The 27,639-nt window shown below is 46.5% G+C and overlaps 1 protein-coding gene across 8 annotated transcripts in view; it reads left to right on the top strand.

Annotated features, from left to right (window-relative positions):
- The window catches only part of SHANK1 (SH3 and multiple ankyrin repeat domains 1), a 104,226-nt gene that overhangs the window by 17,582 nt on the left and 59,005 nt on the right, over nt 1-27,639 (top strand). For 6 of the 8 annotated variants that reach the window (XR_014557424.1, XR_014557425.1, XM_083708943.1 and 3 more), the window contains exons 2-6: nt 13,169-13,411; nt 19,797-20,000; nt 24,312-24,383; nt 25,175-25,283; nt 25,390-25,541. Coding sequence is in view for 6 of the 8 variants with exons in the window: in XM_083708943.1 (XP_083565069.1) it covers nt 13,202-13,411; nt 19,797-20,000; nt 24,312-24,383; nt 25,175-25,283; nt 25,390-25,541 (747 nt within the window). In the remaining 2 variants the exon portion in view is untranslated. Of the gene's footprint in view, nt 1-13,168; nt 13,412-17,871; nt 17,984-19,796; nt 20,001-24,311; nt 24,384-25,174; nt 25,284-25,389; nt 25,542-27,639 lie in introns of those variants that run through there. The other 2 variants (XM_083708944.1, XM_083708945.1) reach the window with 2 other exon arrangements.

The raw sequence follows: 27,639 nt of genomic DNA, 5'->3' as shown, positions 1-27,639 counted from the left end.
AACTGTTCAACTCTGAAATACAGTAGTTCAGTCATTTTTTGGCTTAACAACCTGAGATATGAAAAAGCCTTCTGCCTGCACAGGTAGCCTCTCCATTTTTTCATTTGCACAAGTGACAGATGTACTAGGAAACCTCTAATTAACCATTGCCGAATTCACAGAATATAAGGGAAAACCCAGGTGTATGGCAATGTGATGGGGAAAGCAGCGGAAAGAGCTTAAAATCACTATGGGGGGGAGTTTCAATTTTGGGGTCTTCCTTAAAAAAGCTCAACAACTTTGTGGGTGTCAGGAATTTTACTTTTTGAAGTGGGCTGGACTAGATAACCCTTGGAGTCCCTTCCAACTCTACAGTTCTATGAATATGTATCATAGGGCTGCCATACATCCTGGAATTGGACAGGAAAATGGTGCCTGGGTGGATTTTTGTCAAATCGACGTATGGCAAGGGTGTGTGTGTTTACATTTTTTAAAAATCATTTTAAAATTCCCCCAAAACTTAGATTTTGGGGGGAGATGTTTCCCCAAAAAGCTTGATGACTTTTGACCCGCTTTGGGGAATATGGAAACCCTAATGTATTCTTGTTGTGGAACATTGGCCTTGTGCTGAGAAACAGAGGCCTAGGGCAGAGGTGATGAGCCTGTGGCCTAATGGCCACACGTGGCCATCAAACTGATCTCACGTGGGTATCTAGGAGGGGAAGATGGAGAGAAAGGGAGCAGCAGCAGCAGAGAGGGAGAGGGAGGGAGGGAAAGAAAGAGATGACAGAAGGAGAGAGAAGGAGGTGGCAGACACTGCTGGCTATGCACACACCACACATTCAAGGCACATTTAAAGCGCATGGCTCCCCCCAAAGGATCCTGGGAACTCTTGTTTGTTAAGGTTGATGGGAACTTCAGCTCTGTGGCAGAAGGAGAATGAGGAAAGGGGGTGCCTTGTTCTCTTTTGGCTCAGGCCCTGTCTGATTTTTAGCTTCTCAGGGCGCCATCAATTACTCCTGAGGTGATACATGACAAAATAAAGGTTCCCCAGAAGTGTGGCCTACAGGGTGCTTTTCACTTCTGGAGGCAAGGCAGCTGGGGGGCATGGGGTGGCGGGTGCAGGAATAAATAGCCATTACTCATTTCCATGTGTTAATTTGTTTAAATGTATGCAAACTTTAAAAAAAAAATGCCTCAGGTGAAGACTTTGCTTTAAATAGAAAAGGCAAGCTTGCCTTAAACAAATAAAGGAGCAAGGAGAGAAACCAAAATTAGATCATTTTGAAGCTAGCCGCGTGATTGCTTTTGCGTAGAAGTGAAATCTAGCCACAAACGCCGCCCATTGGTCTCCCAGAAATCCTGTCAGTGCCTCCAGCCTGCTTTGAATTGCAAAGTGTTTATGTGGTGGGCGGAGCCAAAGGCTGAAGTGGGCAGGGCAATTAAAGCCAATTTTACTTTTTGTACAGAAGGCTGGTTTCTACATTTCTACATTCTACTCCAGCCTACCTTGATCTGGTTCCACTGCAGGTGTACTTCCATGACCACTCCCCATAAGGGATATAAATGCTTTTCTGCTTATTTGCTCAAGAAAACTAGAGATGCCAGCCAGATGGAGACTTCAGTTGCTAAACGGGCATCCAGAGATCTCCATGTGGTTGCAGTTGGACCCGCGCCAGTCACAAAATGCGCCTGGCGAATTTCGAACACTAGTCCCTTCCGGTTCCATGGTTCACACCACTGAGCTGCAAGCCCTTTCCTCTGCTTAGATTGCCAGCCAGCATTTTCAGCAAATCCGTGGCTCTTATTGGAACAGGTCATGGTCTGCCTTCCTACCTTGACTCTGCCCTCTGATCCAGTGAGGGAATCGGTATGTTTCCACCCTCAGAGACCTTAATTAGTGCCTGTGTGAATATATTTATCCCTTATTGTCACTAAAAGCAAACTCAAGTGGTGCCGATGGATACAATGTCAAAAAAGGCCACTTAAAAACCAGAGGGAGGCCTTTATGCCCAGGGGAACCTCAAGAATGGGCAGTGCAAAGTACACAAAAATATATTTTTTTAAACTGGCCTAATGGGGGGAAATAAAACAACATAATTAGGATTGAGCAGCTCCATTATCCGTGGAATGTTGAGTGCTGGCTTAAAAAGAACGACAGAAAATGGGAGACAGAGAGAGAGATATGAGGAATGGCCTGTTTATACAGTGGTACCTCAGGTTACATACGCTTCAGGTTACATATGCTTCAGGTTACAGACTCCGCTAACCAAGAAATAGTACCTTGGGTTAAGAACTTTGCTTCAGGATGAGAACAGAAATCGCGCTCTGGTGACGCGACAGCAGCGGGAGGCCCCATTAGCTAAAGTGGTGCTTCAGGTTAAGAACAGTTTCAGGTTAAGAACGGACCTCCGGAACGAATTAAGTACGTAACCAGAGGAACCACTGTCGTATCCTGGAGATACACATGATCCTTCGGGAAGAGCCTTTGCTCAGAGATAAAGCATCCACATTGCATGTCAAAGTCTCCATGCTCAACCCACAACGTCCTCAGATACAGAGGGAATGCCCCCCCCCATCTGAAATCCTGGAAAGCCATTACCAGTCTGTGTAGCCAATACTGAGCTAGAAGGATGAATATTCTGGTTCGCTACTAGGCAGCTTTATACAGACCTGGCTGGCATCCTGCACCAAGGTCACTCCTTTCTAGGAGGCAAGCATCAACGAGAACATTTCATCTGCAGGTCTAGCTGGTTCCTCCTAATGAGAGCTTGAGAGTCTTGAGTGCCGAACAGCTGGAAGTAAATTGAGGTAGCTGTAAAAAAAAACTAAGGCAGTTGGCTTCTATGTACTTCAGGAATTCCCTGGGTTTGCAGAAGTATGGAAGTGTGTACATGGAAAGAAAGAGACTTTAACTAACAAAACAAAACAAAAAAACCAATTGCAAACATCGCATAGACAATGGTCTGACAGGTATCAATGAGCTTCCAGGCTTACAAGAATGTTGGTGGTAACGGAGGGGAGAGGAAGGAAGGAAGGAAGGAAGGAAGGAAGAAAGGAAGAAAGAAAGAAAGAAAGAAAGAAAGAAAGAAAGAAAGAAAGAAAGAAAGAAAGGAAGGTTGGATAGAAGGAAGGAAGGAAGGAAGGAAGGAAGGAAGGAAGGAAGGAGTTTAAAGCAGGGGTCTGCAAAGTTATTGTGGCTTGGGGCGGTTCGTGGTCCCGCAGACACCACGGTGGGCCGGAGTGTGCGTGTGCGGATGCATGCGCAAACGCTATTTCTGGTGCTCCTTCCAGCACAGAGGAGGCATGCGCAGCTTCCCATTGGCCAGTGTCCATTCCATTCTGCCAGTGTCGGAGAAGGAAATTCCCGCTCTGCTCCATGCTGGTTTAGCGCAGCACATGGGAGCCGACAGTGGGGGTCCCCGAGCGGGAGGCAGGGGTCCATGGGCCGGTTAAATGACCCCCATGGGCCGCTTGTGGCCCATGGGCCTTAGGTTGCTGACCCTTGGTTTAAAGCAGCAGTGAGGATGGATGTCAGAATGCCAAACGCAGCCCTCTGAGCCTCTCTCTGCAGGCCACACCCAGACCTTCCAAGTGTCTCTATTTTCCAGGGACAGTCCCAAATTTACAGAAGCTGCCCCAGTTTCTCATTTGATCCTGGAATGTCCTGCTTTTCCTTAGGACGTCCCTATTTTCCCTGGAGAAATGTTGGAGGGTATGGAGTCACGTGACCACCGGGCCAAAGAGATAAGCAACTATACAACCTTTAGAAGACCTCTGAAGGCAGCTTGGTAAAGGGAAGTTTTTAAATGTTTAAGTATGTTCTTCTACATTTTGGAAGCCGCCCAGAGTGGCTGGGGCCATCCAGTCAGATGGGTGGGGTATAAATAATAAAATGAGGATGGAATAGGACGTCCCTATTTTCATCAGATAAATGTTGGAGGGTATCCACACACTGCTCCCCCATCCTGCTTCACACCTGTCTTTCTGCCAGGCTAGAAGGTGTCCTTGAACACTTATAGCACCTTTTGTTTGTCTGGACAGAGGATAGAGAGAGGTGTGTCTGTATGTAAAGGTAATATTCCTATTTGTTGCATTGCTCATTCTTGCCTTTGGCCCCACCCACCACTGGCAAGGATTCCCTGGAATGTTGCCAACAAGGGGGTGCATCAGAGGAAAAGGGACCAGGGCTGGCTGTGGGTAGCTGTTAATGGATTACTTTGCATTTATTTACAGTGGTACCTCGCAAGACGAATGCCTCGTAAGACGAAAAACTCGCAAGACGAAAGAGTTTTTCGTTTTTTGAGTTGCTTCGCAAGATGAATTTCCCTATGGGCTTGCTTCGCAAGACGAAAACGTCTTGCAAGTTTGTTTCCTTTTTCTTAAAACCGTTAATACCCAGGGTGCATTGCTTGAAGAGGTGCAGTTGCGACTTGACTTCGAGGAGCAACTCATAGCAACTCATAACTTCTTTTGCAGCCATTTGGTAAGTTAAACTTACCGTGCTTCGCAAGATGAAAAATTCGCAAGACAAAAAAACTCGCAGAACGAATTAATTTCGTCTTGCGAGATACCACTGTAATTCGGTTTTAATGCAAATAGCAGCCATGGGGTGTGTGCATATTTATCAGCAAGCGCGCAGGGGAAATTTAACCCTTCTCTGCTGCTGTCCTGATGAAAATCACTGTCTTACAAGCAATGTTAGAAATTAGCCAGGGGCCAGGCGCGTTTTGCAGGGGTCCAATTGCGACCGTGCGGAGATCTCTGAATGCCTCATTGGCAGCTGACATATCCCTCTGGCTGGCCTCTCTGGCTTTCTTAAGCAAATAAGCAGAAGAGCATTTATACCCCACCCGTTTCTCCAAGAACTACATGGTTCAGCCCCTTCCTCAGTTAATCCCTACAAAGTAAAAAAAAGGTAAAGGACCCCTGGATGGTTAAGTCCAGTCAAAGGCAACTATGGGGCTGACCCTGTGATGTAGGTTAAGAGGCCACCATTGGCCCAAGGTCACCCAGTGAGCTTGATGACTGAGTGGGGATTCGAACCCTGTTTTCTTAGTTCCTAGTGCGTCACTCTGACGACTACACCACACTGGTTTCCTAGAGTACTTCTGCTATGAGACGGCTCTATCAATTAAGTAGGTAAATAGATATGGGGAAAGCAAAATGTCACTTAGAGAAGGATCTGAAATATTTTCCTTGAAGCTTGAATTTGTTTTATTCTGTATTGTTTTATTTAATGTGTTGCAAACTGCTTTGAGATATTTTTTCCTTAAAATATAAAGTGGTATAGAAATGATAATAAATAAAATTTCATCACCAAAAAATAAATAAAAAGCACTTAGACATTCCGTTGTGGTGGCCTTAACCTAGGTTTAAGTTGCCATTTGGTCGTTAGCTTAGATATCTGAGTTTCTAATACTGCTTAGAAGCTGTTATCTGCACAGGAGAAAATGATACCATTTGCAGTCCTGCATCCGCACAAGCGATATGTCGCAACCAGTTTGGATGTGAGGCTGTTTTTGGGTTTTTCCCTATGACCTCCCGCCCACTCATCACAGCCAGCATCCTTGTTCTTTCTTTTGTGTTCTTTTTTTAGACTGTAATCCTCCATGTGAGGCCTGGCCTTGCTTGTATTTCTTCCATACAATGCCTGACGTTCTTAGGCTCTTAACCAGTGCACCAGCATTTTGTGTCTATTCATGCGCAGGACAGGGAGATTAAAACAGAAGAACTGCCGTTGCATGCCTGTGCATGTTAATAACGTCTTAGAAAAGCACCCTCAACGCCCCTGAGAGATAGCTCAGTCGGTAGAGCAGGAGACTCAATCTCAGGATTGAGGGTTTGAGCCCCACGCTGGGTGAAAGATTCTTGCATTGCAGGGAGCTGGACTAGACGATGCTCATGGTTCCCTTCAGCTCTATGGTTCTATGATCTCCCCTCCTTAGCCCCCCCAAAAGTTATTAAAAAATCCAACCATGTTTAGTGAAGTTTTTAATATTTAATGCTGTATTGTTTTTAACACTCGATTGGGAGCCGCCCAGAGTGGCTGGGGAAACTCAGCCAGATGGGCGGGGTATAAATTATTATTATTATTATTATTATTATTATTATTATTATTATTATTATTATTATTACCAGAGACAAATGGGACAATGTTCTACCAGGAGCAGGAGTCAGAAACTCAACTCTTGGTTCCTGGGTTAGTAGACACAGAGTATAATGGAGGGACTGTGCCTCTCCACTCATATGGAGCTGTGTTGGAAAAATGGCCACTCCAAATTCTCTACCTCATTTGTGGGCAGCAAGAAGGGGAACCACCAGATTGCCAAGTGTTTTGTGGGAGGGATTCAAGTACATACCAGGAACTTTGGGTTTGTGCAATTACAGTCGTACCTTGTTTCGCGGCCGGAATCCGTTCCAGAGCCCCGGCCACTAGCCGAAAAGGACGCAGGGCAAAGTGTTGCATATGCGCACACGTGTGGAGCGGTTTGCACTTCTGCGCAAGCGGGATTTATTGCTTCTGCGCATGCGCGAGCAACAAACCCGGAAGTAACCCATTCTGGTACTTCCGGGTTTGCCGTGGACGTTCGCCGGAATGGACGCTAGACAAGGCAGACATTCGCGAAGATATTACTGTAAAGGGTTTCAAAGCACTGCTACAACATACCTTCCAACATGCCCCAGAGAAAAACTGGGATGCGTGTCTTTCGGGGCTGCGCTCCCATGTGGGCCATGTGACTAGCGCAATAGTACGGCACCCCAAAATGCATGTCTTTCGGGGCCACCATCTCATGGGAGCCAGGTGACTCACACGAGAGCACGCCCCCCCAAAAAAACAGGATGTCCCACTTAAATCGGGACAGTTGGGGGGTATGCAACAAATGCACTTGAAAGAAAAGACAGACTTTTTGCAGTTTGTAAAGTGACAGGGTGGAATGAATGAAGAATTGACGGAAAGACATATAAACGCCCCTACAAGCAAATTGGGAGGGAGGAAGGATGAATGCTCGTTGTCATATAACCTCTCTGCAAGCAAATCAGGACAAAAGTTCAGTAAAGATGCCATCTGCAGGGGCCCAAATTGTGGGGAACATTCCACCAACTATCCCTTATGGGGAGGATAAATTCTCTAGCAGTGTATGGAGCAGGAGCTCATACATCTTCTCCCAGCAACCCATCTGGTCCAGCCTCTTTTTCTTACAACGGCCATCCAGATGCCTATGCAAAGCAGGAACTGAGCTTCACAGCACTCTCCTCTTACTGCCTCAAACAGGGGAGGTGGCTGCTGTGTTGGCAGCCTGGAATATCCAGACCTCGAGTTGTTACGAGACATTTTGGGGTGGGGACAGCAACCATCAAAAAAGCGTAGGGCAGACAACATTCTGCGAAATAGCCCCCTTTCCCTGGGGGTGGAAGAGGAGGATGTACTGATAAATGTCTTCAGAGAAAAATATCTTCCAGCGGAGCTCTGAGCAAGCTCAGCTTCTTAGAAAACAGAATTCTGCAGCCAGTGGCACTCTTATTTCTCTCTGTTCCTGCATAATCACAGTCTCATGCTCTGAGCATGATGACAGACCCTCCAAGTGTCCCTAATTTCCAGGAACAGATTTACAGAAGCCGTCCAGGTTTCTGATTTGATCCCGGAATGTCCTGCTTTTCCTTAGGACGTCCCTATTTTCATCAGAGAAAGGTTGGAGGGTATGGAGTTATGCAACCCCCGAGCCAAGGAGATAAATAGCTATCCCACTTTAGAAGACATCTGAAGGCAGTCCTGTATGGGGAAGTTTTAAAAAAATGTTTAATGCTTTATTATGTTTTTATATACCGTATTTGTCACTCTATAAGAAGCACCAGACCATAAAGACGCATCTAGTTTTTGGAGGAGGAAAATAAGAAAAAAACTATTCTGAATCTCAGAAGCCAGAACAACAAGAGGGATCTCTGCGCAGTGAAAGCAGCAATCCCTCTTGCTGTTCTGGCTTCTGTGATAGCTGCGCAGCCCGCATTCGCTCCATAAGACGCACACACATTTCCCCTTACTTTTTAGGAGGGTAAAAGTGAGTCTTATAGAGCAAAAAAAACGGTATGTTGGAAGCTGCTCAGAATGGATAGGGCCACCCAGTTAGATGGCCAGGATATAAATAATAAAATTATTATCATTATCATTATCATTATTGAATAGGATGCCCCTAGTTTCATTGGAGAAATGTTGGAGGGTATGCAATGGTCTCTCTTTTCCAAGAGACTCAACACTTCTGTGTTGTCTGCCTGCCTGCCTGTCTTTACGTGTAGTCTCACACATAACAGTGACACGTTACAGTAATGGTAACACTTGAGGTGTTACACAAGTGTTATATATGCACACATTTTACTACCCTTGTGCTAATACCATTTAACACCATCGTTATTAACTTCCATCTGGAGTATTTACAGTATCAAACATCTCGCGAAATGTCCTGTTTTACACAAGAGACTTGGGGTGCCCTGGACTTGCACAATTGAACCAGATCTGTGTTGAGTCCATGTCTACATTTGCAGCATTTTAGCAAATCTAGTTTCAACCTGCTTTACAAAACAGAGAGAGAGAGAGGAGGCAGTGGCGTAGCGTGGGGGGTGCAGGGGGGCCGGCCACACCAGGCGCAACATCTGGGAGGGGCGCGCTCGCCGCCTCCGGAGTCGCCAAAGAGCCTCGGGTGCAGGCTGTAGCAGAGCCCCATGTCTCGCGGAACCGACGAGCTGTGCGCGCGTCCGGGCTGAAGGCGTCCGGCAGGCAGCGGCTCTCAGCGCTCGCCACGGTCCCCGCGCGCCAGGGCCGCAGAGGGCGCGCCAGGCAGCCCCTCCTCACAGCCCCCCCGCCACCGCTGCTGCTGCAGCGGCTGGCCTATGTTGCATTTTCCTCGCCTCTCTGCCCACCTCCTCCTCCGGGCAAGCGGCGTCGTTTGGGCGGCAGCGCCAGCGGCAACTCGCCTCAGATCATCTGACACGGACCCGCCGCCGCCGCCATGGCTACCTTACTATAAATACCCCAGCCCAGGCAGCAGCAAGAAGAAGCTGGCAGCGGCGGCAGGTTAGGGGTTAGGGGGCACAAATTACTTGCCTTGCCCCGGGTTAGGGGGTGCAAATTATTTGCCTTGCCCCAGGTTAGGGGGCGCAAATTACTTGCCTTGCCCTGGGTGTTGACAACCCACGCTACGCCGCTGAGAGGAGGATACTCCCAAGTATTTTGAATAAGGCCTATCCCAGGCCTGTCATGTGCTGGGTCAGATCCGCACCTTTATGCCACTTTAACAGTCATGAGGAATCCTGAGAACTGGGCTAGAAATTATAGCACTGTGAGGTTAGTGCCTTTAATGAGCCACAGTTCCCAGGTTTCTTTGGCGAAAGCCATGATGCTATTTTGTCATTTTAGTTATTGCCTGTTAAAGTGGTGCTTTTCCCATTTTCAATGCCTGCTTCGAACAGATTTTTGCGGGACGTACTGAGCCATGAAAGGGAGCATGAACCATTTCTGAGGTGGACTCTGAGCTCCTACTGAAAAAGCCAGCTTGTATTAACTTCAAAGTGGGCCAGATTTTTGTGTGAATTGCCCTCTGATCTCATTGACTTGGCTTCCTGGGGATTTTCTTCTTCTTCTGGCATTCTTGATGTTTCCAAGGACCTATCTTTAGTTATGGCGTTATCTGATGATTCTGAGGAAGAGGGAGAAATTCTATGAGAACTTTGTGGTAATACAGATGGATGGATCAGTCTTTTTCCATTTTACATAGGTTTTGTGTGCATTCAATCACAATTCTTCTCTATTTCATTTTTTCATTATTTTATTTTTAAAATAAAAGTGCATTTAAAAATTGTATACAATTTCTACTAAAATACAAATTTTGTGTGCTTTTCTATGCTTTCCCCCCAGAATATGCATTTTTGCATGGATTTGCATGCATAAATACACATTTATGTGCATATATTTGAGCGGAAAAACAAGCTGTTACCTAGCACACCCACACACCCATCACTACCTCCAATAGGACAATCCCAATCTGGAACCAGTGCAGAGAAGACTTCATTAGACTTGGTCGGTATGGGGCTGGTTGCCTTTGTGTTGAGTGCGGGGTCAAGCAGTGGTCAGCCAAGCTCTTCACTGTGGCATCAGGCCTGTATCAGGCGGAAAGGTTAGCCGGTCTGAACAAAAGAACCTTACTTTGCAAAAATTTGGAGAAGTGTACAGTCAATTTGATACCTGAATTCCCACCCATGTAGGTTGGTTTTTTTGCTTTAAAATGCTGACTAAGCAAAAAAAAAACTCCTCCACCACTTTAGAGTTGGACCTTGAGTATGTTACCAAACAAGGGATATCTCTCTCTCTAGTTGCAACTGATGCCAGAATTAGTTTCATTTCCATAGAGAAGATATGGGGAGCCACATCATACCAGGACAGACCACTGGCCCATCTAACCTGCTATTGTCTACAGTGGCAGTAGCTCTTAAGCGGAGAGCCTTTTACATCAGTTACTACCCACGATCCCGGTGGCAGACAGGGCAGAGATCCCTGCGTGGCGGCACCTGGCTCATGCCCCCTCCATATCGTGCACCCAGGGCTATTGCACCCCTGGCCCTCCCCACACTACACCCCTGCTCCTCCTGCCCCACCGCCCACAGTATCTGCCTGTCTGCGATAATATCTAGCAAATGAAATTGGAGGTGTCAGGGGGTTCAGAGCAAATGGTGTCCTTTAGGGCTAATTATAGGCCCTTTTGGCAGGTGCCGAAAGTGGGGCAGGCGTCCCAGGGCTGTTCTGCTTTCTGGGACGTCGTGTGCTGCTTGCACACAGATTGCTTGGGCCCTGGGGCCGGCTGGAAACTGGGACACGGAGCACGAAAAGTCAGTGAAGGAGACTGGGGTGGAGGTGGTTGGGGCGGAAGGGAACATTCGGCTGGCACGCGGAGCAAGGACCTGAAGCGAGGGATCTCCGCCTTGCACGTCTTGTGGGGGAAATACAGAGACGGGGAACTGGGAAATGGGGGGGGGGGGACAAGATCCGACAGACATGCAGAAATTAAAAGGGCAAAGTGGGCGGGAGGAGTGAGAGAAGGGAAGCACTGGGCAAACCAAGAGGGAGAATGTGCATGTTCTTCAGGGCATTTCCAGGCATTTGTCATTTGGGGGAGGGATTCCCAAAAGACTGGATTTTTTCGTGATAAAGGAAGCAGCGGGAGAATGCCTTGGAAAGTGCGTCACCGCACTTGCTTTGATGACCCATCACCTAACCTCCCGCAGATAAATCGGAATGAAGGCATATTAAGCAGCCAACGTTGTCTAAGCTCCCTGAAAATAAATCAGAATGGATGCTCAATAAGCAGCTCATCTGGAAGCATCATGCAGGCATGTATGCATGCAAATCGTTCCGATCATGTGCCCCTAAGGACTCATTTGGGAGCATGTTAAAATAAGTGTTTTGCCTGTTCAAAGCATCGCGCACCATGACCCAGTGGCGCTAAATCAAACCATGCCTAAGTGTAACCCCATATACCACTATGCTGCTGCTGCTATGGTACCTGACATTACATATTAACCTAGGTTCATGGTTTGCCTCTTCCATACAAACCACAAGCCTTGGCAACAGCTTATGGTTGGGAGCAAGACAAACCATGAGCCTAGCTTCAGATGTAACACTAACCATGGTTTGTTTGGATGTAACAAACCATGGTTAGCACAGGTAGCGCAGCAGCAGAACAGGGAGAGGAGCGAGGCGGCTGGGATTTTTCCTGTGAGTACCCACACGGTCACACATTCACGCTTAGCCATGGTTTAGTTTAGAGTCATGTGCGAACTGGGCCGTTGCATCAATAATCATGCTTTGGAAGTAGGAGTGGGAAACAGGTGACTGTGTGCGGATTGAAAAACGAAGTTCGCAATGTCTCTGTGTTCCTCCCTGTGTACAAGTTATTCTCCCCATCTCTCTCTTCATAGCTATGTGGTTTCTTGCCACGTCTGTACTGGAACGAATCCTGCTTTCAGTGCAGATCAAGGCAAGCTGCCTGTCAGCAAGTCTTCCAGGGATTCAGAGCTAATAAGCCAAAGGCTGATGTAGGAAATGCAACCCCCTACTTCCCCTCAACCCCAATCCCTGGTACAATAGTGGGGGGGGGGTTGTGTCTGCCCACCCACCCCACCCCAGTTTGGGGCTTACTGACTGCAGCCTCCCCCTCCACTCCTCTTGCTCAGTACTAGTGAACGGAGTTGTATTAAACACAGGGAAGGAGCAGCAACTGAAGAAACATAATTGGACCTCCTGTGTAGCACAAGCTGTGGGATGGGGGGTGAAATTAGATTCCAGCTAGGGTTGCCAACTGTCCTGTATAATACAGGTTTGTCCTGTATTCCAGTGTAAAGTGCTACATCCTGTATTGATAAGGTTTTGTCCTCTATTTCTCTCTCTGTACCAGGTTAGGGATCCTCTCCCAATGCATGTTTTTGAAAGGGGTTGTGAAAGGTCATTTATTTAAGCGCTGGGTAGCCAAGTGTGTGTGTGTGTGTGTGTGTGTGTGTGTGTGTGAGAGAGAGAGAGAGAGAGAGAGAGAGAGAGAGAGAGAGATTCCAGAGGGGCCACCCTGTGAGGCTCCAATAGATTGTAATTCATTGCTTTGAACTCACTTCATCACCAGGTGAAACAACAGAACAAAGATTCTGGACTAGATTCCACTCTAGTCATAGTACTGTATGTCTGCATGTTTCTGTCTGCACGCCTTAGCATGTCTTTGTTTTGTGTCGGTATAGCAGAGAAAGCAAGAGAAGGGAGGCCTCATTTTTGCTTGATTTGCCTGTCAGCCTTGGTTTGTGTGTGAGAGTGTGTGTGTGTGTGTGTGTGTGTGTGCGCACATTTGGGTCTGTGCCCGCTTGCTCAGAATGCATTATTCAAAGACCATATTTCTGTATCTGAATACGTGTGTGTTAAGAGATCACATCTTGGCAGAGCAGTGCTGTAGAGGCCATCCCTGTCTCCTTACCACTACGGGCGTAAAAAGAGATCTGTTGGATCAGGCCTGTGGTCCATCTTACCAGCATCCTGTTATAACCATGGCCAAACCAGATGCCTTTGAGGAGCCCAGAAGGAAGGCAAGCGGCTACACTTCTCTTATAATGCTCCTCCACGCAGGTAACCTTTAATCTCTTTCTCTCCCCACCCCTGCAGTGCAGCCAGTGATGGTGCCCAGCGCCCCCGACGATGCCCCAGAGCCCCGAATCAAGTGCGGAGGAGGAGGAGCACCTCTCCCAGTGCCCCGAGGGGGAGTCGGGCTCGGAGACCTCCCGCGAGGGGCCCAGCCCGCCGGCCAGCCCCGCTAACCCTGACCACAGTCGCTCCATGTCGGTACCCGAGGACGCACACTTCAGTATGATGGTCTTCCGAATTGGCATTCCTGACCTGCACCAGACGGTGAGGAACCAAAGAGGGGACGGAGTGCGGGAGAGGCATGGAAGCTCACCTGTGCCCAGGTGCATGCTGAGGTGTAGCGGGAGGCAAGTGTGGAGGATATTTTGTGTTTTTTTAAAAGAATCTAGCCACGTTCTGTATTGAGCGTTGGGGAGAAATTCCAACCCACTGAAGACAAGAGCAACAAGCGATGCCGAGTTACCGGTTTCAAAATTAATTGTTGCCGTCTCTACCCCACCACCCCTAGCTGACACCCTTTTGTGTTTTGTGGTGTAATTCTAGCCATCTAGATGGTTAACGGTGAACCTAGGAATCGGCCTTAAACTGGGTCAGACGGTCTATCATGCTCAGTATTGTCTACACTGACTCACAGTAGCTCTCTGCAGTTTCGTAAGGGGCTCCCATCTTTCTCAGCCCTACCTGCAGATGCCCAGAATTGGACCTGGAACCTTCAGCATGAAATTTTTGGTGCTCCACCACTCAGCTATGGCCCTTTCTTAGCAATAGTAATAGTGCCACCTATAGGTGCTGTACCAAGTTTGAGGGCTGGTCTCTGCCCTGAGGGGTTACAAGAAGGAAAATGGAAGCAGATTATGCAGGGTTGGCACGATCAGGAGGAGTCCCTGCTCCTCCTCTTCACAGCTGCAGTTCACTTGCTTGTTCAGCTACCTCTCACTCTGGCTGCCCAGATAAGAATGGTATATAAGTAGATGCCACTGTCTGTTTGCTCCTTGGCTCTCTGCCTGGCAGGCATGCAGGTGGCAGCAGAGAAGGGGGAGCAGTTTGTGGTAATGGCAGCATGGAGTTAGACTCACTGGGAGGGAACGGGACAGAAGGTCTTACACAAGGCTCTCCGAAACCTGGAGCCAACACTGAGAATATGTTGTCGTTTCAGTTACGTGTACTTAGGGTTAGGTATCGAAGCGCAAGGATGAGGCACATTGGGTCATCCCAATATGTTTTAAAGTGGCCTCCCAGATGTTGTTGAACATCAACCCCCAATGGGATGTCAGGAGTTGTAGTTCAGCAATATCCAGAAGGCTACAGATTCTCCACAACTGTTGTAGAGTATGATGATGAGGCAGTTGGGCAGGATTTTACCAAATCGTTTCAGTAATCAGGTAGGTTTCCTCTGATACAGGGCTCCTTGTTTGCTCCTTTCCCCTGTGCCTCAGATGGACATGATATAATCTGCGTAGCGTGAGTTGCTCAAGGAGGGAACCGGTTAAATGGGCAGAGAGTTTTGTGGACAGGGATGTGTGTTCCTTGATTCTGCAATGCTGCCCAGGAAGGTCTGTGGCTGATGGAGAAATAAAAGCGGGGCTTCCCTTCTCGGCTGGGCTCCACACACCCCACCACCACCTCAGTCCCTAGAGGGGTAATTAATGCAGAACTGGATTCATCCTTAGCTCAGCACTAAAGGGAACTTATTCCTTCCTCACTTCATTAGCAATAAAACCAGGACACTCAGCAACACACACACACATACAGACATTGCCACCAGCACCAGTCCTTTTATCCAGCAACCCTTTGATTTGGAGAGCCATCTACAGACCTAGGCGAAGTGTGCTCCCTGCCCCCCCCTTTCCCTCCCCCCCGCCTGCCATTAGGGTCCTTGCATGGCTGCACAACCACTCCCTGGGCACCCCAGAAGTCTTGCTGCCTGTGTACATGCCTTCTTCATCTCACTCGGCGATGATTCCATTTGTATCACACCTTTCCTCCAAGGAGGTCAAAATGGCGCGCATGATTCTCTCCCCCTGTTTATCCTCACAACAACCCCTATGACTGATGTATGATTAGGCTGGGAGACAGTGTGCTTAATGGCTGAGTGGGATTTGAACCCTGGTCCAGCTGTCCATCCACTATACCACATTGGCAGAGCACACTGATGAGAGCCTCCCTAATCCCCCCCCCAAAAAAACACCCCCCATATCAGGGTTTATCAGCTTTTAAAATTTGTTTTTATTGCCCCACCCTATTCCAGGGGTTTGTGAGTGAGCCGTAGTATTCTTAAACCCAGAAAGTCCACACTCTATGACTTCCGTATCACCTTGAAAAAATGTGTCTGTGGACCTGGACCTTGCTTTTAAGATGAGGTGGTCAAGGATGTCCTGAGTGTTGCTTACTTTTCAGGTGTATTTTCTACATCTGCTTATTTAACGGGCTAGTGATGAGGTCATAAATTATACTCTTCATCATTGTGGAAAATGAGTTCCTCACAATGGATACGAAAAGAAAGAAACCTTAAGTGGCTTGGCAACTGAGCAAAGGAAAAATGAAAGGACACGAATCGGCTTTTGACAACAGCCGCCATTGTATATGCCAGGTCATCCTTGTGGAAGGCCATTCTTTGTGGGAGCTGTACCCCTCTTTGCCCCCCTGTCCTCACAGCCCCCACTACTTCTGCGGTCCATATTTGTGGGGCTCAATCCCAGAACACATTGGAAAAAACTGAAAAAGGCAAGAGGACTTTTGAGTATATGTGGAACGTCTTTGTCATAAGACGGTAAACCCACAACCCCACAGTTGTGGGTCTGAGGTTGTGTCTTCCTGTACATCTCTTTGAGAAGTGAACCACTTCTCAAGAGTAATATCCACCCTGGAAGTATAATCTTGCTTCGGCTACTACTGCTCCTGCTGCTAGGCCCAGCGTCAGCACACAACAGCCTTTGGGAGTTGTCATGGCACATCACTGCCTCACCCCCGGCTTTTAAAAAGCAACTGGGTGTAGGAGCCACCATTTTAATTTCCCTCAGCATCTCCAACACAGCATTGTTCTGGGGCATTGTGAGAGAGAGCAGCCATCCACAGCTACCTCTGTCGCTGTTACCAGGTGGAAGGAGGGGGCACATCAGAAGACATTTTGCCAAGGGCCTGGTGAAACCTGGAACCAGCCTTGCTGCTACTACTACTACTACTAAAGGGTAAATTTTGCCAAATAGAAGAAGATGCACTTCTTGCAACAAATTTGCATTTGCTAATTTGCATGCATACATGCACATTTAGAAATAATGACTATACTTTAAATAGTAATGTAATGTTTTTCATTCCAGCAGAGGAGAGACTATGAGCAGGTGACCCATGAATGGCTGCTTAATCCACTATGTAGCTGGTCGCTGTGGTGGATATGCAACTTCATTCCCCGCCCCCCGGGGAATCACCTCAAATGTGACTACAACTCCCATCACCCCTGGCCACTGGTTCTGCCAGCTAGGGATGATTGGAGTTGTAGTCCGCTGGGGACTCAAGTTTGAGAAACACTGTTCTAGAAGAACACTAGTCTGTTCTAGATGGTGTTCGGAGTTGGCCCAAGTATTGTACCGATGAAATGCCAGGGACGCCCCCTGTGGCCCCTTATTCCCCTCACAGTCACAATTCCCAGAGCAGTTTAACAGTCAATCCCTCTTCCCAGGGAGCTCTGGGAATTTGTAGTTCTGTGAGGGAAATAGGGGTCTGCTAGCATCTCTTCATGAACTACAGTTCCCAGAATTCTTTGGGGAAAGCCATGTCTGTCAAAAGCAGCATGAAAGTACTTTAAATAAATAGGGCAGATGGAAACTTAATGAGAGCTGGCTAAAATAACCTTTAGTCTCTTTCACTTAGCCGTTGCTGTTTGAGTACTCTATTCCTGCATCTTCGTATCCAAACACACACAATATATGTATAACACCACTTCTCCTCAGTGTTTGGGAGGATGGGGTTTAAAATGTGAATATTACATTAAGCTACCCAAAGGCCATTGTTTGTTTGTTCTACACTATTTTGGAGAAGGCCCTCTTTCTTTTATCTGAGTCCCCACCAAAAAACAGCAACACCCAAACCCATAACATTTTACTGATTCTTTAAAGCTGTTCTCCCCCTTCATCTTGGGTCCCATTTCTATTCACAGGGGCAACCATGGAAACCGTTGCTAGAGATCACAAATTGTTGTGACCATGGAAACAGGGATGGAACTGCCACCATGTGTCTGGCTGGTTGTCCCTTCATGACCCCCTCCCCTCCCCCCACTCCCCAAATCTGACCCTGGAAGATGGAGGGGTGAGGAAAGGAGGCAGGGAGGTAGTTGGAAAGAGAGAGTATTGGTGCTAACGTGAGTTGAGAGCCATGCAGAGAAACTCCTTGTGCTGTAAAAAGAGCAAAAGGCAGGAACACCAATCCCATTTGAGTCAAATGCATACCTTCCAACATTTCTCCAATGAAAACAGGGACATCCTACCATACCCTCCAACATTTCTCCAATGAAAGTAGGGACGTCCTAAGGAAAAGGGGATCAAATCAGAAACCGACCCTTGACAATAAGGAGTTTTTTCCTGTCTGCTTTACGAGATTCTTGCAAGAGTACTATGTCTGGGTCCGTTTTGTATAAATATGTTGCCATTCTGGTGCGTTGCACCCTCATCACGGGTACCCACACGTTTCCTACAGCCGCTGCATGTGGCAGAGGAGGCCATGAGGCGCATGGACCCAGTGACTGGCAGGCGCTGTTGCTGACGGAGCATGCCTCAGACTCAGGGAACCATCCCTTTGGACGTGGCCTGCGCCACGCGCGGCTCAAATGCCCCTGCCGCAAATGTAAATCGGAGTAATCAAGTTGGCATGTTGCGTTCTCAACCTAGCAATTTCCTTGATGGGAAGAGGCGTTGTGTCTTGCCTGCCTGTCAGGATAGGCAGTGACAGCGCATCAGGGATGAAAGAAGAGTACATGTTGCATACTCTTGGTGTTGTATTTTAAATTGCCGTAGCCCACCTGGGTGAAGGGCATGATGATAATAATAATAATAATAATAATAATAATAATAATAATACATCCAGAGGCAGTGAGGGGAAGACTTGGGACAACATATACTGTCTATCCCTGTGGTGTTGAACCTCTGGCCTGCGCACCTAATTAGGCCCACCAAGCCTAATTTGGCCGGCAAGGCCCAACATTTGGCCTATAAGACTGCTTTGCAAGCCACACCCACCACCCCTACATCTGACATCCTATATGTAGGGCATACATGACGTCAGGTGTGGGTCAGGTAAAGACTTGACCAGGGTGAAGCAGGTTTGCAGACACCTCATACACAGTGCATTACAACAGACACTGCCATTGCCACACACACAAACAGAGAGGCTGCCTACAGATAGGCCCTCTGTCACCATTCTTGTAATTCGTTTTACGATGAAATTCTTGGTAGCTCGATGTCTGTATTACTTCTCAGATTTTGCCCGGAATTCTCTGTTGAGGAATCACTCGAAATTAGGCCTGCCCCAGGCAATAGCTGCAAGAGGCCTGTAGGGACTTTGTCCCCTCAGGGAGACTGCAGGCCCGTAGCCTGGATTTCAGCTTTCAATTAACAGTGCTTTTTGTTTTTCGTTTTTAAAAAGTCCCTTTCATTTGCGGAGATAAGATGGAAAATACGCAGGCTGCATTCTGCACAACGGTGTGGGAAAACATAATTCTAGTGTTCTCCTGGCTGATGAACGCCAAGGCAGCTGGGATGAACAGAAAAGCGCTGATTTTTATTAAGAAGAGGTTTTTTATTTTAAAAAATTACCGTGAACATCAGCAACCAGTTACGGGATCTGTTCACAACTACAACCATACCATACATTTAACCATTATTGCACTTTAACAGTAATGGAAAGTCTTGGGAACTGTAGTTTGCTCAGGGTGCTGACCGTGCAGAGCTACAGTTCCCAGCTTTAAATATATGATGTGGATGTGAGATGCATAAGGTCTGGGAGTGCTGACAGTTAAATTACCTTTATAATAGTTTCTCCCCAACATGACTGTTGTGGGACAGGTGGTCAAAGAGCCCCCTCTCTGTGAACTAAATTAGCTGAGCAAAAGGAATATTCTTGTACAATCTTGTTCTGCAATCAAAAAACTGTAAATTTATTAAGCTACCTCTTTTTTAGATCCTGACTTTTCTGTGCTCATTCCCCACATTATGTAATCTTACCACTCCCCACCCACCCACCATCACAAAATTTATAGCCCAGGATGTAGAAAGATCAGTATTAAATCCTTTTTCTTTCTTTTTAAGCCAGTGTGGCATCGTGATTAGAGTGGTCAAGACCCAGGTCCAAATCCCCTTTCAGCCATTAAGCTTGATGACCTTGATGCCCAAGGATGACCTTGGACAAGTGATCACTAGGTCCTTTGGCTTAGCCTACCTCACAGGGTTGTAGTGAGGATAAAATGGGGGGCAGAATGCTGTAAGCTGCCTTGAGTCCCTTAGAAGAAAGAGAGGATGTGGATCAATAAACCAGATTTAAAAGGGCCGAAACACTGCTTTAGAGCAAACTCAAAACAAGGTGCCACTTTGTGCCATTTTGATGCATTCCTTTTGCTCTCAATTCCACCCCTCCCTCTCCCACTGGCCCAAAACCATTTCAGAAATGCCTACGTTTCAACCCTGATGCGGCCATCTGGGTGGCAAAGCAACAGATCCTCTGCACTCTCAATGAAAGCCTCAAGGACGTGCTGAACTATGGGCTTTTCCAGCCAGCCACCAATGGGCGGGATGCCAAATTCCTGGACGAAGAGCGCCTATTGCGCGAGTACCCACAGAGTTTCGAGAAGGGAGTGCCCTACCTGGAGGTAAGTCTGCTGGTCCTACAGCATACTGTAGTCAGAAGGGAGGACTGCCAACGGAAAGGGGGCGTTGAGCCTTTGGGAGCCAATATAAAAACAAATAGCCCAGGCCGTGTAAAAGTGTTGCAAAGGAGATGTCAGTGCTATTCCCCCGCCCCAATACACACACGCATGCTTTTAAAATGCTTTTATTTATAAAATATTTTTATTGTACCTTTCAGCCCCTCAAAGCAGCTTCCAGTGACCAGTTGTATAAATAATACAAAGCAGAGTTAAAAAGCAGAGCCAACGAAAGTGCTAATATCATTAAGATCAACAGAGGCTCAGACATGATTTGGAAGACTCTGCTAGGAAGATAATTTCCTCTGGGTGCCCCTTCTCCCACCACAAGACTAGGCAGTGATCATATCATCATTCCCACCCTCTAAAGTTTTTCATCAGTTATGCACCACTGCTGTTGAGAAGCAGTGAGTAATTGCCCAGGTACCTGGGTGAGGAGAAGATCCTATACCTGGGACTATTTGGTCCTGGTTATTAGGCCATGCAGTTCCAGGTTGCAGCAAACCCTTATTCACCACCAGCCCAGTCATTGAGCAGCAGGCAGCAGGCAATAGGGAAAGAGCATTTTCTATAATTGCACACAGTCCCAGCTGTCCTTAGGCCCCAACTGCCTTAAAATATTATGTTTATTGGGTGTTTAATTTTCTCTTTGCGTTTTCACATGAAGCTAAACCATAATTTGCTTTAACCATGGCTTGAGCCAAAAGAGTCGTCCCGCAGACAAGAAAAGAAGCCACAGCTTTTTTCTCTAGAACTTGGTTCCTTCTTCAGCTGTTCTTCCCCTTGGCTTCTGTAGCTTGTCAAGCATCTGGAGTGGAATGATCCAACAAACCAAGGTTGTCCATTTTGAACATAACACCAAACCATAGTTAGAACAAGTCACAAACCATTGGTTTACATCATGATTTGTTGCTAGAAAGATAAACCATGCTTAATCTACTGAGTTAGGTTCAAGCATTCTAACAAACCACACTTTGACTCAACAAACCATAGCTTAGCATTATGTGTGAACCAAGCATGTCAGTTGCCTTGTAGGCCTGTTGTCAGGCAATAAGAGAAAATATGACTATTTTAAAGAAAAGGGTCAAGCCTTTTACCCAGTGTTTTGAAAGTTGGATGTCTTTCCCTCCAACCTTTATCAACTTAATTCTGGAGACAGATAATTGTTTTGTTTTAAGATAGTTGGGAGGTAGAGGGAAGATAGTTAAAATCGGTATGATAGACCCCTTGTAACATATAGTAGAAACAGTCATTTTTATTTATTTTTATTTTAGTCCCTCGGTAATCTTTGACCAAATGGGTCTTGCAAGTTTTGGAAACTACAAAAACATGCCAGACCTGTTTGATCAGAAATAATGGTGGATGAGCAAATACACTTTGTAAGTAGCTCTGTCCCAATACCATCCACTCTCTGGAAAAACACAAACAAAATCCCAACAGATATTCCTGGTGCTTCTCTTCCATGTACTGTCATGACAACGGTACAGGCAATATTTTTCAAGTAACCGCATTCATAACACATGCAAATACTCATTGGTCATTAGAAATAATAATAAAAATAATGAGGATGAGGATGATGTTTGGGAAATAAAGAGTGACAAATTTGAATTAAATGTGTCACAGCAAAATAATATGTGGGAATGTTAATTGTATGTCCCTAGTTGGAAGGACCCTAGATTTGTAATCTAGATTTGTAGGCTACATGAAGGACATATACGAATTTTGGAGGATGGACTATCACTATACCTTACATGCAGAGGGTCTTGCATTCAATCCTTGAATTCTCCAGTTTAAAAGAGCCAGGTCTTGGTAATATGAACTATCCCTGTCTGAGTACCTGAAGAACCACTGCTGGTCAGAGTAGCCCTTTTCAAGGGGTCCTTTGTTTTGGGCAAACTGCTGGTACTGAGGACCCCCTTTGGGAGGCAAAGGATAAAAGCTCCTTTTGCCACACACACCGGGTTTGATTCAGATAAAAACCCCAAGCCTACAATCTGCCACTTTCCCCTCTTCCTCTTTAAGCCAGGAACTCTAAAGGAGAAGGTCAAGCAGGAGAGCCTCAGGGACCAGATGGGACCAAAGTCCCATTAAGGGTTGTGTCTAATGTTAGTTATACTCATAGTAGACCCAGTGAAACTAATGGACACAATTAACTTAGAATCATAGAGTTGGAAGAGACCCTGAGGGTCATCTAGTCAAACCCCTTGCAATGCAGGAATATGCAGCTGTCCCATACAGGGATCAAACCTGCAACCTTGGTGTTATCAGCACGACGCTTTAGCCAACTAGGCCATCATCTGAGGTCCATTAATTTCAGTGCATCTACCCTGAGTTAAACTTAGCTGGACCCAACACATGATGTATATCACAAAATTGTCTGTTTCACTTGTGCATAGCCACACATCAAGGATACCTATCAATACATCAACTCTAAATAAAAACATGTGGTGAGATGGATCCAGAAGTTAGTGAAACTGGAGCCGCCGCCGCCCCGCCCCGCTGAAATCAACGAGACTTTGTAATGACTAATCTATCCCATTGATTTCAAATGAAACTGAAGAATGACTTGCTGCCTCTGGATCTGCCCCAGTATGCATTCAGTATAAAACCTAAGATTAGCAATGATGAAACCATAGGCTTGCATTCTAAATATATAGACTCATATGAGGCAAAGGAAGGTGTGGGGGGTGCAAGAGAGAGAGAGATGAATCCAGCGAATTAGAGAAGACTTGAGAAAATAGATATGTCTCGAGGCACTACTTGAAGAGTGGGAGGTACTGAATCATACAGATATCTGGAGTTGACATTCTTCTTCCAGATCTATAGATGTTAAATCTGTGGTTGCGTGGAGGGCCAGACACATTGGGCAGATCCACCCCATACATTTCAAGGGCATCCGGCGCACATTTAAAGCACATTATGTCTCCTAAATAATCCTGGGAACTCTAGTTTGTTAAGGGTGCCTGGAACTTGAAGCTATTATTGGCCGAGGGAGCTGGCGTACAGCTTCCGGGTCATGTGGCCAGCATGACTAAGCTGCTTCTGGCGAACCAGAGCAGCACACAGAACCACATTTACCTTCCCGCCAGAGCGGTACCTATTTATCTACTTGCACTTTGACATACTTTCGAACTGCTAGGTTGGCAGGAGCAAGGACTGAGCAACGGGAGCTCACCCCAGCGCGGGGATTCGAACCGCCGACCTGATCGGCAAGTCCTAGGCTCTGTGGTTTAACCCACAGCGCCACCCGCATCCCCAAAGAGGCATAGGATGTGCCTTGAATGTATGGTGTGGATCTGCCTTGTTTCTAGTGCACCTGCATGGAAATGCACATGCCTGGATATGAAAGTGGCACGTCGTGCTCTAAAGTACTGTGTGCTCTGCAGCCATTTCACATATTTCAGCTGATGAAGTTCACTTAGAAGTGTTTACTGTGCAGTGTGCAACGGTCAAGTTTTTCTAGCGTAGCTTTAACAAAAAGAATCAACACCCTCCTGGCTTTTAAAACAGTTCAGGTCACATTGTGGCAGAGTAAATGGATGCAGAGCACATATCAGGTGGAGGAGAGAACTGGGGAGCAGCTGTAGCTCAAGTGACAGAGCATGTGCTTGGCATGTAGAAGGTCCCAGGTTCAGTCCTGATATCTCCAGGGTGGGCTTCTGCCTAAAATCCTGGACCACGTCTGCCAGTCCATGTACACCAACCAGCCTTCCCCAATCTGGTGCCTTAAAGGGGTTTTTTTGGACTACAACTCCCATCAGCCCCAGGCTGTGGCTGATGGGACTTGTAGTCCAAAAAAGCTGGCATCAATACTGAGCCAGATAGACCATTGATCTTACTTGATATAACGCAAGCTTCCTATGTTCTGTATTCAGTGTGGAGGGGACCTTCCCTATCTTAGGCAGCAACCCCGGCATAAGAACTGGGATGTGAAAAGTATGGCAATGTATCCCCGTTGTAATATGTGAAATGCCGGAGGGCACTGAGGAAATTGTATTTAGTTTTGCCACACGTGACAGAGCATGTACTGCCTGCCTGACACATGTCCTAGTCTCCCTCAGTGACGGACCACACTTGAAGGTCCTTGTACAGAAGTGATTTCTGTGTGGGAAATTCATCTTGCTTGAAGCACCCTGAGAGCTTCTTATGGAAGTGTGAGATTAGAGTTGAGGGACATGCCTCTGCAGAGATGGTTAGGTGTCATGATGTGTAACTGCAGTAACAGCCCCCTCTCTCACCTTTCCTCACTTCTTCCAGTTCCGCTACAAGACCCGAGTTTACAAGCAGACAAACCTGGATGAGAAGCAGCTGGCAAAACTCCACACTAAGGTGAGAGAAGAGAGACCGTTCAACATCTCCACCCCCCACTTCCCCAAACCCCCCATAGAAATAAAAATCTCTGTCCGGAGAGCAGCTGGCTTTAAAAATCCCGTATTTTAGTACAGTTTCAGCATTCCAGCTCTGTTGCCGTGTATGCTCTGTTACGGAAATACTGTGCAGATCAGACAGATTATGAGAGTATTCCGATTTACTTAAAAGCCACCCCTTTGCTGCTTCAGAGCTAGCATAGAGCTGCAAGCCATTACAGTGCTACCTCGGGTTACAGACGCTTCAGGTTACAAACGCTTCAGGTTACAGACTCCGCTAACCCAGAAATATTACCTCGGGTTAAGAACTTTGCTTCAGAATGAGAACAGAAATCGTGCGGCAGCAGCGGGAGGCCCCATTAGCTAAAGTGGTGCTTCAGGTTAAGAACAGTTTCAGGTTAAGAACGGACCTCTGGAACAAATTAAGTTCTTAACCCGAGGTACCACTGTAGTTTCTTAGCAGGCTAGTTAAATAAACAGGCTAGTAACTTTCGTGAGCTTATTTATAAGGTTGCATTTAATAAGCCAGAATGCAAAAGAATGCACACCTGGGACTCTCCATGGAAATGAATAGCGGAGCCCTTGCAGGCAGGAAACATCTGTATCCCTGCTTGAGCCCCTCATGCCCGCAAAACACTCTGGGAGGCTTAAGCGTGAGGCCCAGCTCCACTGTGTTCCTCTTTTCAACCTGCAGTATTCTGTCCCCTCCCTTTCCCTCCCCACAATGGCTGTCACTGGCAACTCTTTCCCCAGACGGGATTGAAGAAGTTCCTGGAGTATGTTCAGCATGGCTCGGCCGAGAAAGTGGCGCGGCTCCTGGACAAAGGGCTGGATCCTAATTACCACGATTCCGACACTGGCGGTAACTATCGAGGGGGCACACAAAGCGGGGGAGTCGGGGAGCCTGGGGTGCCCACCACACAACCCGCCCCTCTCCTCACAATAGTAACCCTGTGGTTTCCCTGCAGAGACGCCTTTGACGTTAGCTGCCCAGCTGGATGGGACCATTGACGTGATCCGGCTGCTATGCCTTGGCGGTGCCCACATAGACTTCCGGGCGAGAGATGGAGCCACAGCACTACACAAAGCTGTGTGCTCCCACCACTACCCAGCCCTGATGGTAATGCCAATTGCCAATTCCTTCTCAGTACTGTACTGGGAGATGTGAGAATAAAGATGTGGGAGCGGAAGAAAATGTCAGCGGCAGCATATCTCCTCCACCTTCCCGGCTCCTTATGCTTTTGTTGTTATATATAAGCATATATGAGAAGTATGAGAAGAGCGGTCCCTGCTCAAAGCATCTTATATTCTCATGTGTTTTTTTAAAAAAATAGTATTTATTAAAGTTTTAAAGGTTACAAAAAGAAAAAGTAAAAACACCATATTAAACAAAAACAAAACAACACATCACAATAAAGAAAAGAAAGAAAAAAGAAAGAAAAAGAAAAAGTGAAAAGAGAAATCAGAATAATAAAATCCATTAAAAAAACAACACATCGAATCTTCCCATAACTTATCTTTCATTTGCTTGTTTCATTGACCTCCTCACACCTCCCTTTTTTGTATTCTAGTTCAGTTAACTATTTCAGCAAATCCTTTCCATCTTTTCCCATTTTTGTCCTGTAATTTATCTTAATATAATGTAACTTTACTTTCCCTCCTTTCACCAATTAACAGTCTGTTTTTTCCTAAACCTTTAAAACATTTCTGCTAAAACCACATAACTTCATTCCAACAACCTTCTAGCATTCATTAATTTTACAATGTTTCTGTAGATAGTCTTTAAATCTCTTCCAGTCTTCCTCCACCGACTCTTCTCCCTGGTCTCGGATTCTGCCAATCATTTCCGCCAGTTCCATGTAATCCATCACCTTCATCTGCCATTCTTCCCGGGTGGGTAGATCTTGTGTCTTCTTACATTCTCATGTCAGGGCCAGATCTTCCTGGAGGCTCTTACAATATTTTGCTGGAACGGGTCGCTGCCGCAAGAAGCTGCCAAACTAATGCCAGGATTTGTGCCACATGTAGATCTTCTGGGTTCCCTGTTAAACATAATCCAATATGGTGGGGTTTCCATGCCAGCTGAATTTGCTAGCCAAAGGGTCACAGAAGGGGCCACTCTGGCTTTCAGTCTGTGGATCCATAGTGTGTCTCTGCGCAGGGGTTACCATGTTCGGTAGGCTGTCTATGGTGCATGTTTTGTGGGGAGAGCCACTGCCTGCACTTTTGGAGGAGTCACGCTTTTGGAGGCTGCATGTTGATCAGCTAAGTTATTTTCTCATGCGCCGGAACTGAGAGCCTTTCAACGATCTCTGGCTCTTCCTTACTTGCTCCCCTTTGGCACTTGCCCCAGACAGTAATAGTGGAATGGACTCCCTTGGGAAGTTGTGGACTCTCCTTCCTTGGAGGTTTTTAAGCAGAGGTTGGATGGCCATGTGTCATGGATACTTTACAACAACAATAATAATTTTATTATCAATACCCTGCCCATCTGGCTGGGTTTCCCCAGCCACTCTTTAGTTGAGATTCCTGAATTGAAGGGGGTTGGATTATATGACCCTCGGGGTCCTTTCCAATTCTACAATTCTATGTTGTTATTAATCATAATTATAACTCTTAATGTATATATTGCTTCATGCCAAAATAGGTTTCTAAGCAGTATGCAATAATAAAAACCAATGATACAAACATTGAGGTATGAGCACATGTGATTAAAATATGCAATAAAACAATCCAATTAAAACAGTGCAGAAATTAAACAGGAGGTTCAAGTCAAGAAGGGGCGTCTCCACCCCCATTGTTCAGCCCGGACACTGAAGTCCAGCTCCGAGGGCCTTCTGGTGGTTCCCTCACTGCAAGAAGTGAAGTTACAGGGAACCAGGCAGAGGGCCTTCTCGGTAGTGGTGGAACGCCCTGTGGAACGCCCTCCCATTCGATGTCAAAGAAATAAACAACTATCTGACTTTTCATTTATTTATTTATTTATTTATTTATTTATTTATTTATTTAAAGTTATAACAAAACATATTTTCCAAAAACATATCCTTATTCCGGCCCCCCGTTTTTCCTCCCTCCCCCTCCCCCCTCCCCCCCACAAAACCCATCCTCCCACTTCCCTCAGTTCCAGTCTTTGGTTTCTCCAATAATGCTATTTTCTGCATGTTACAGAATTGTGTAGATCTTCAAACTGTTTAGCTAATTATTATCGGTAAAAAAAA

Source organism: Podarcis gaigeae (assembly GCF_964106915.1).
Source record: "Podarcis gaigeae genome assembly, chromosome: 13".
NCBI classification, from domain to species: Eukaryota; Metazoa; Chordata; class Lepidosauria; order Squamata; family Lacertidae; genus Podarcis; species Podarcis gaigeae.
The sequence above is the reverse complement of the archived record's forward strand: the minus strand, read 5'-3'. Positions and strand labels throughout refer to the sequence as shown.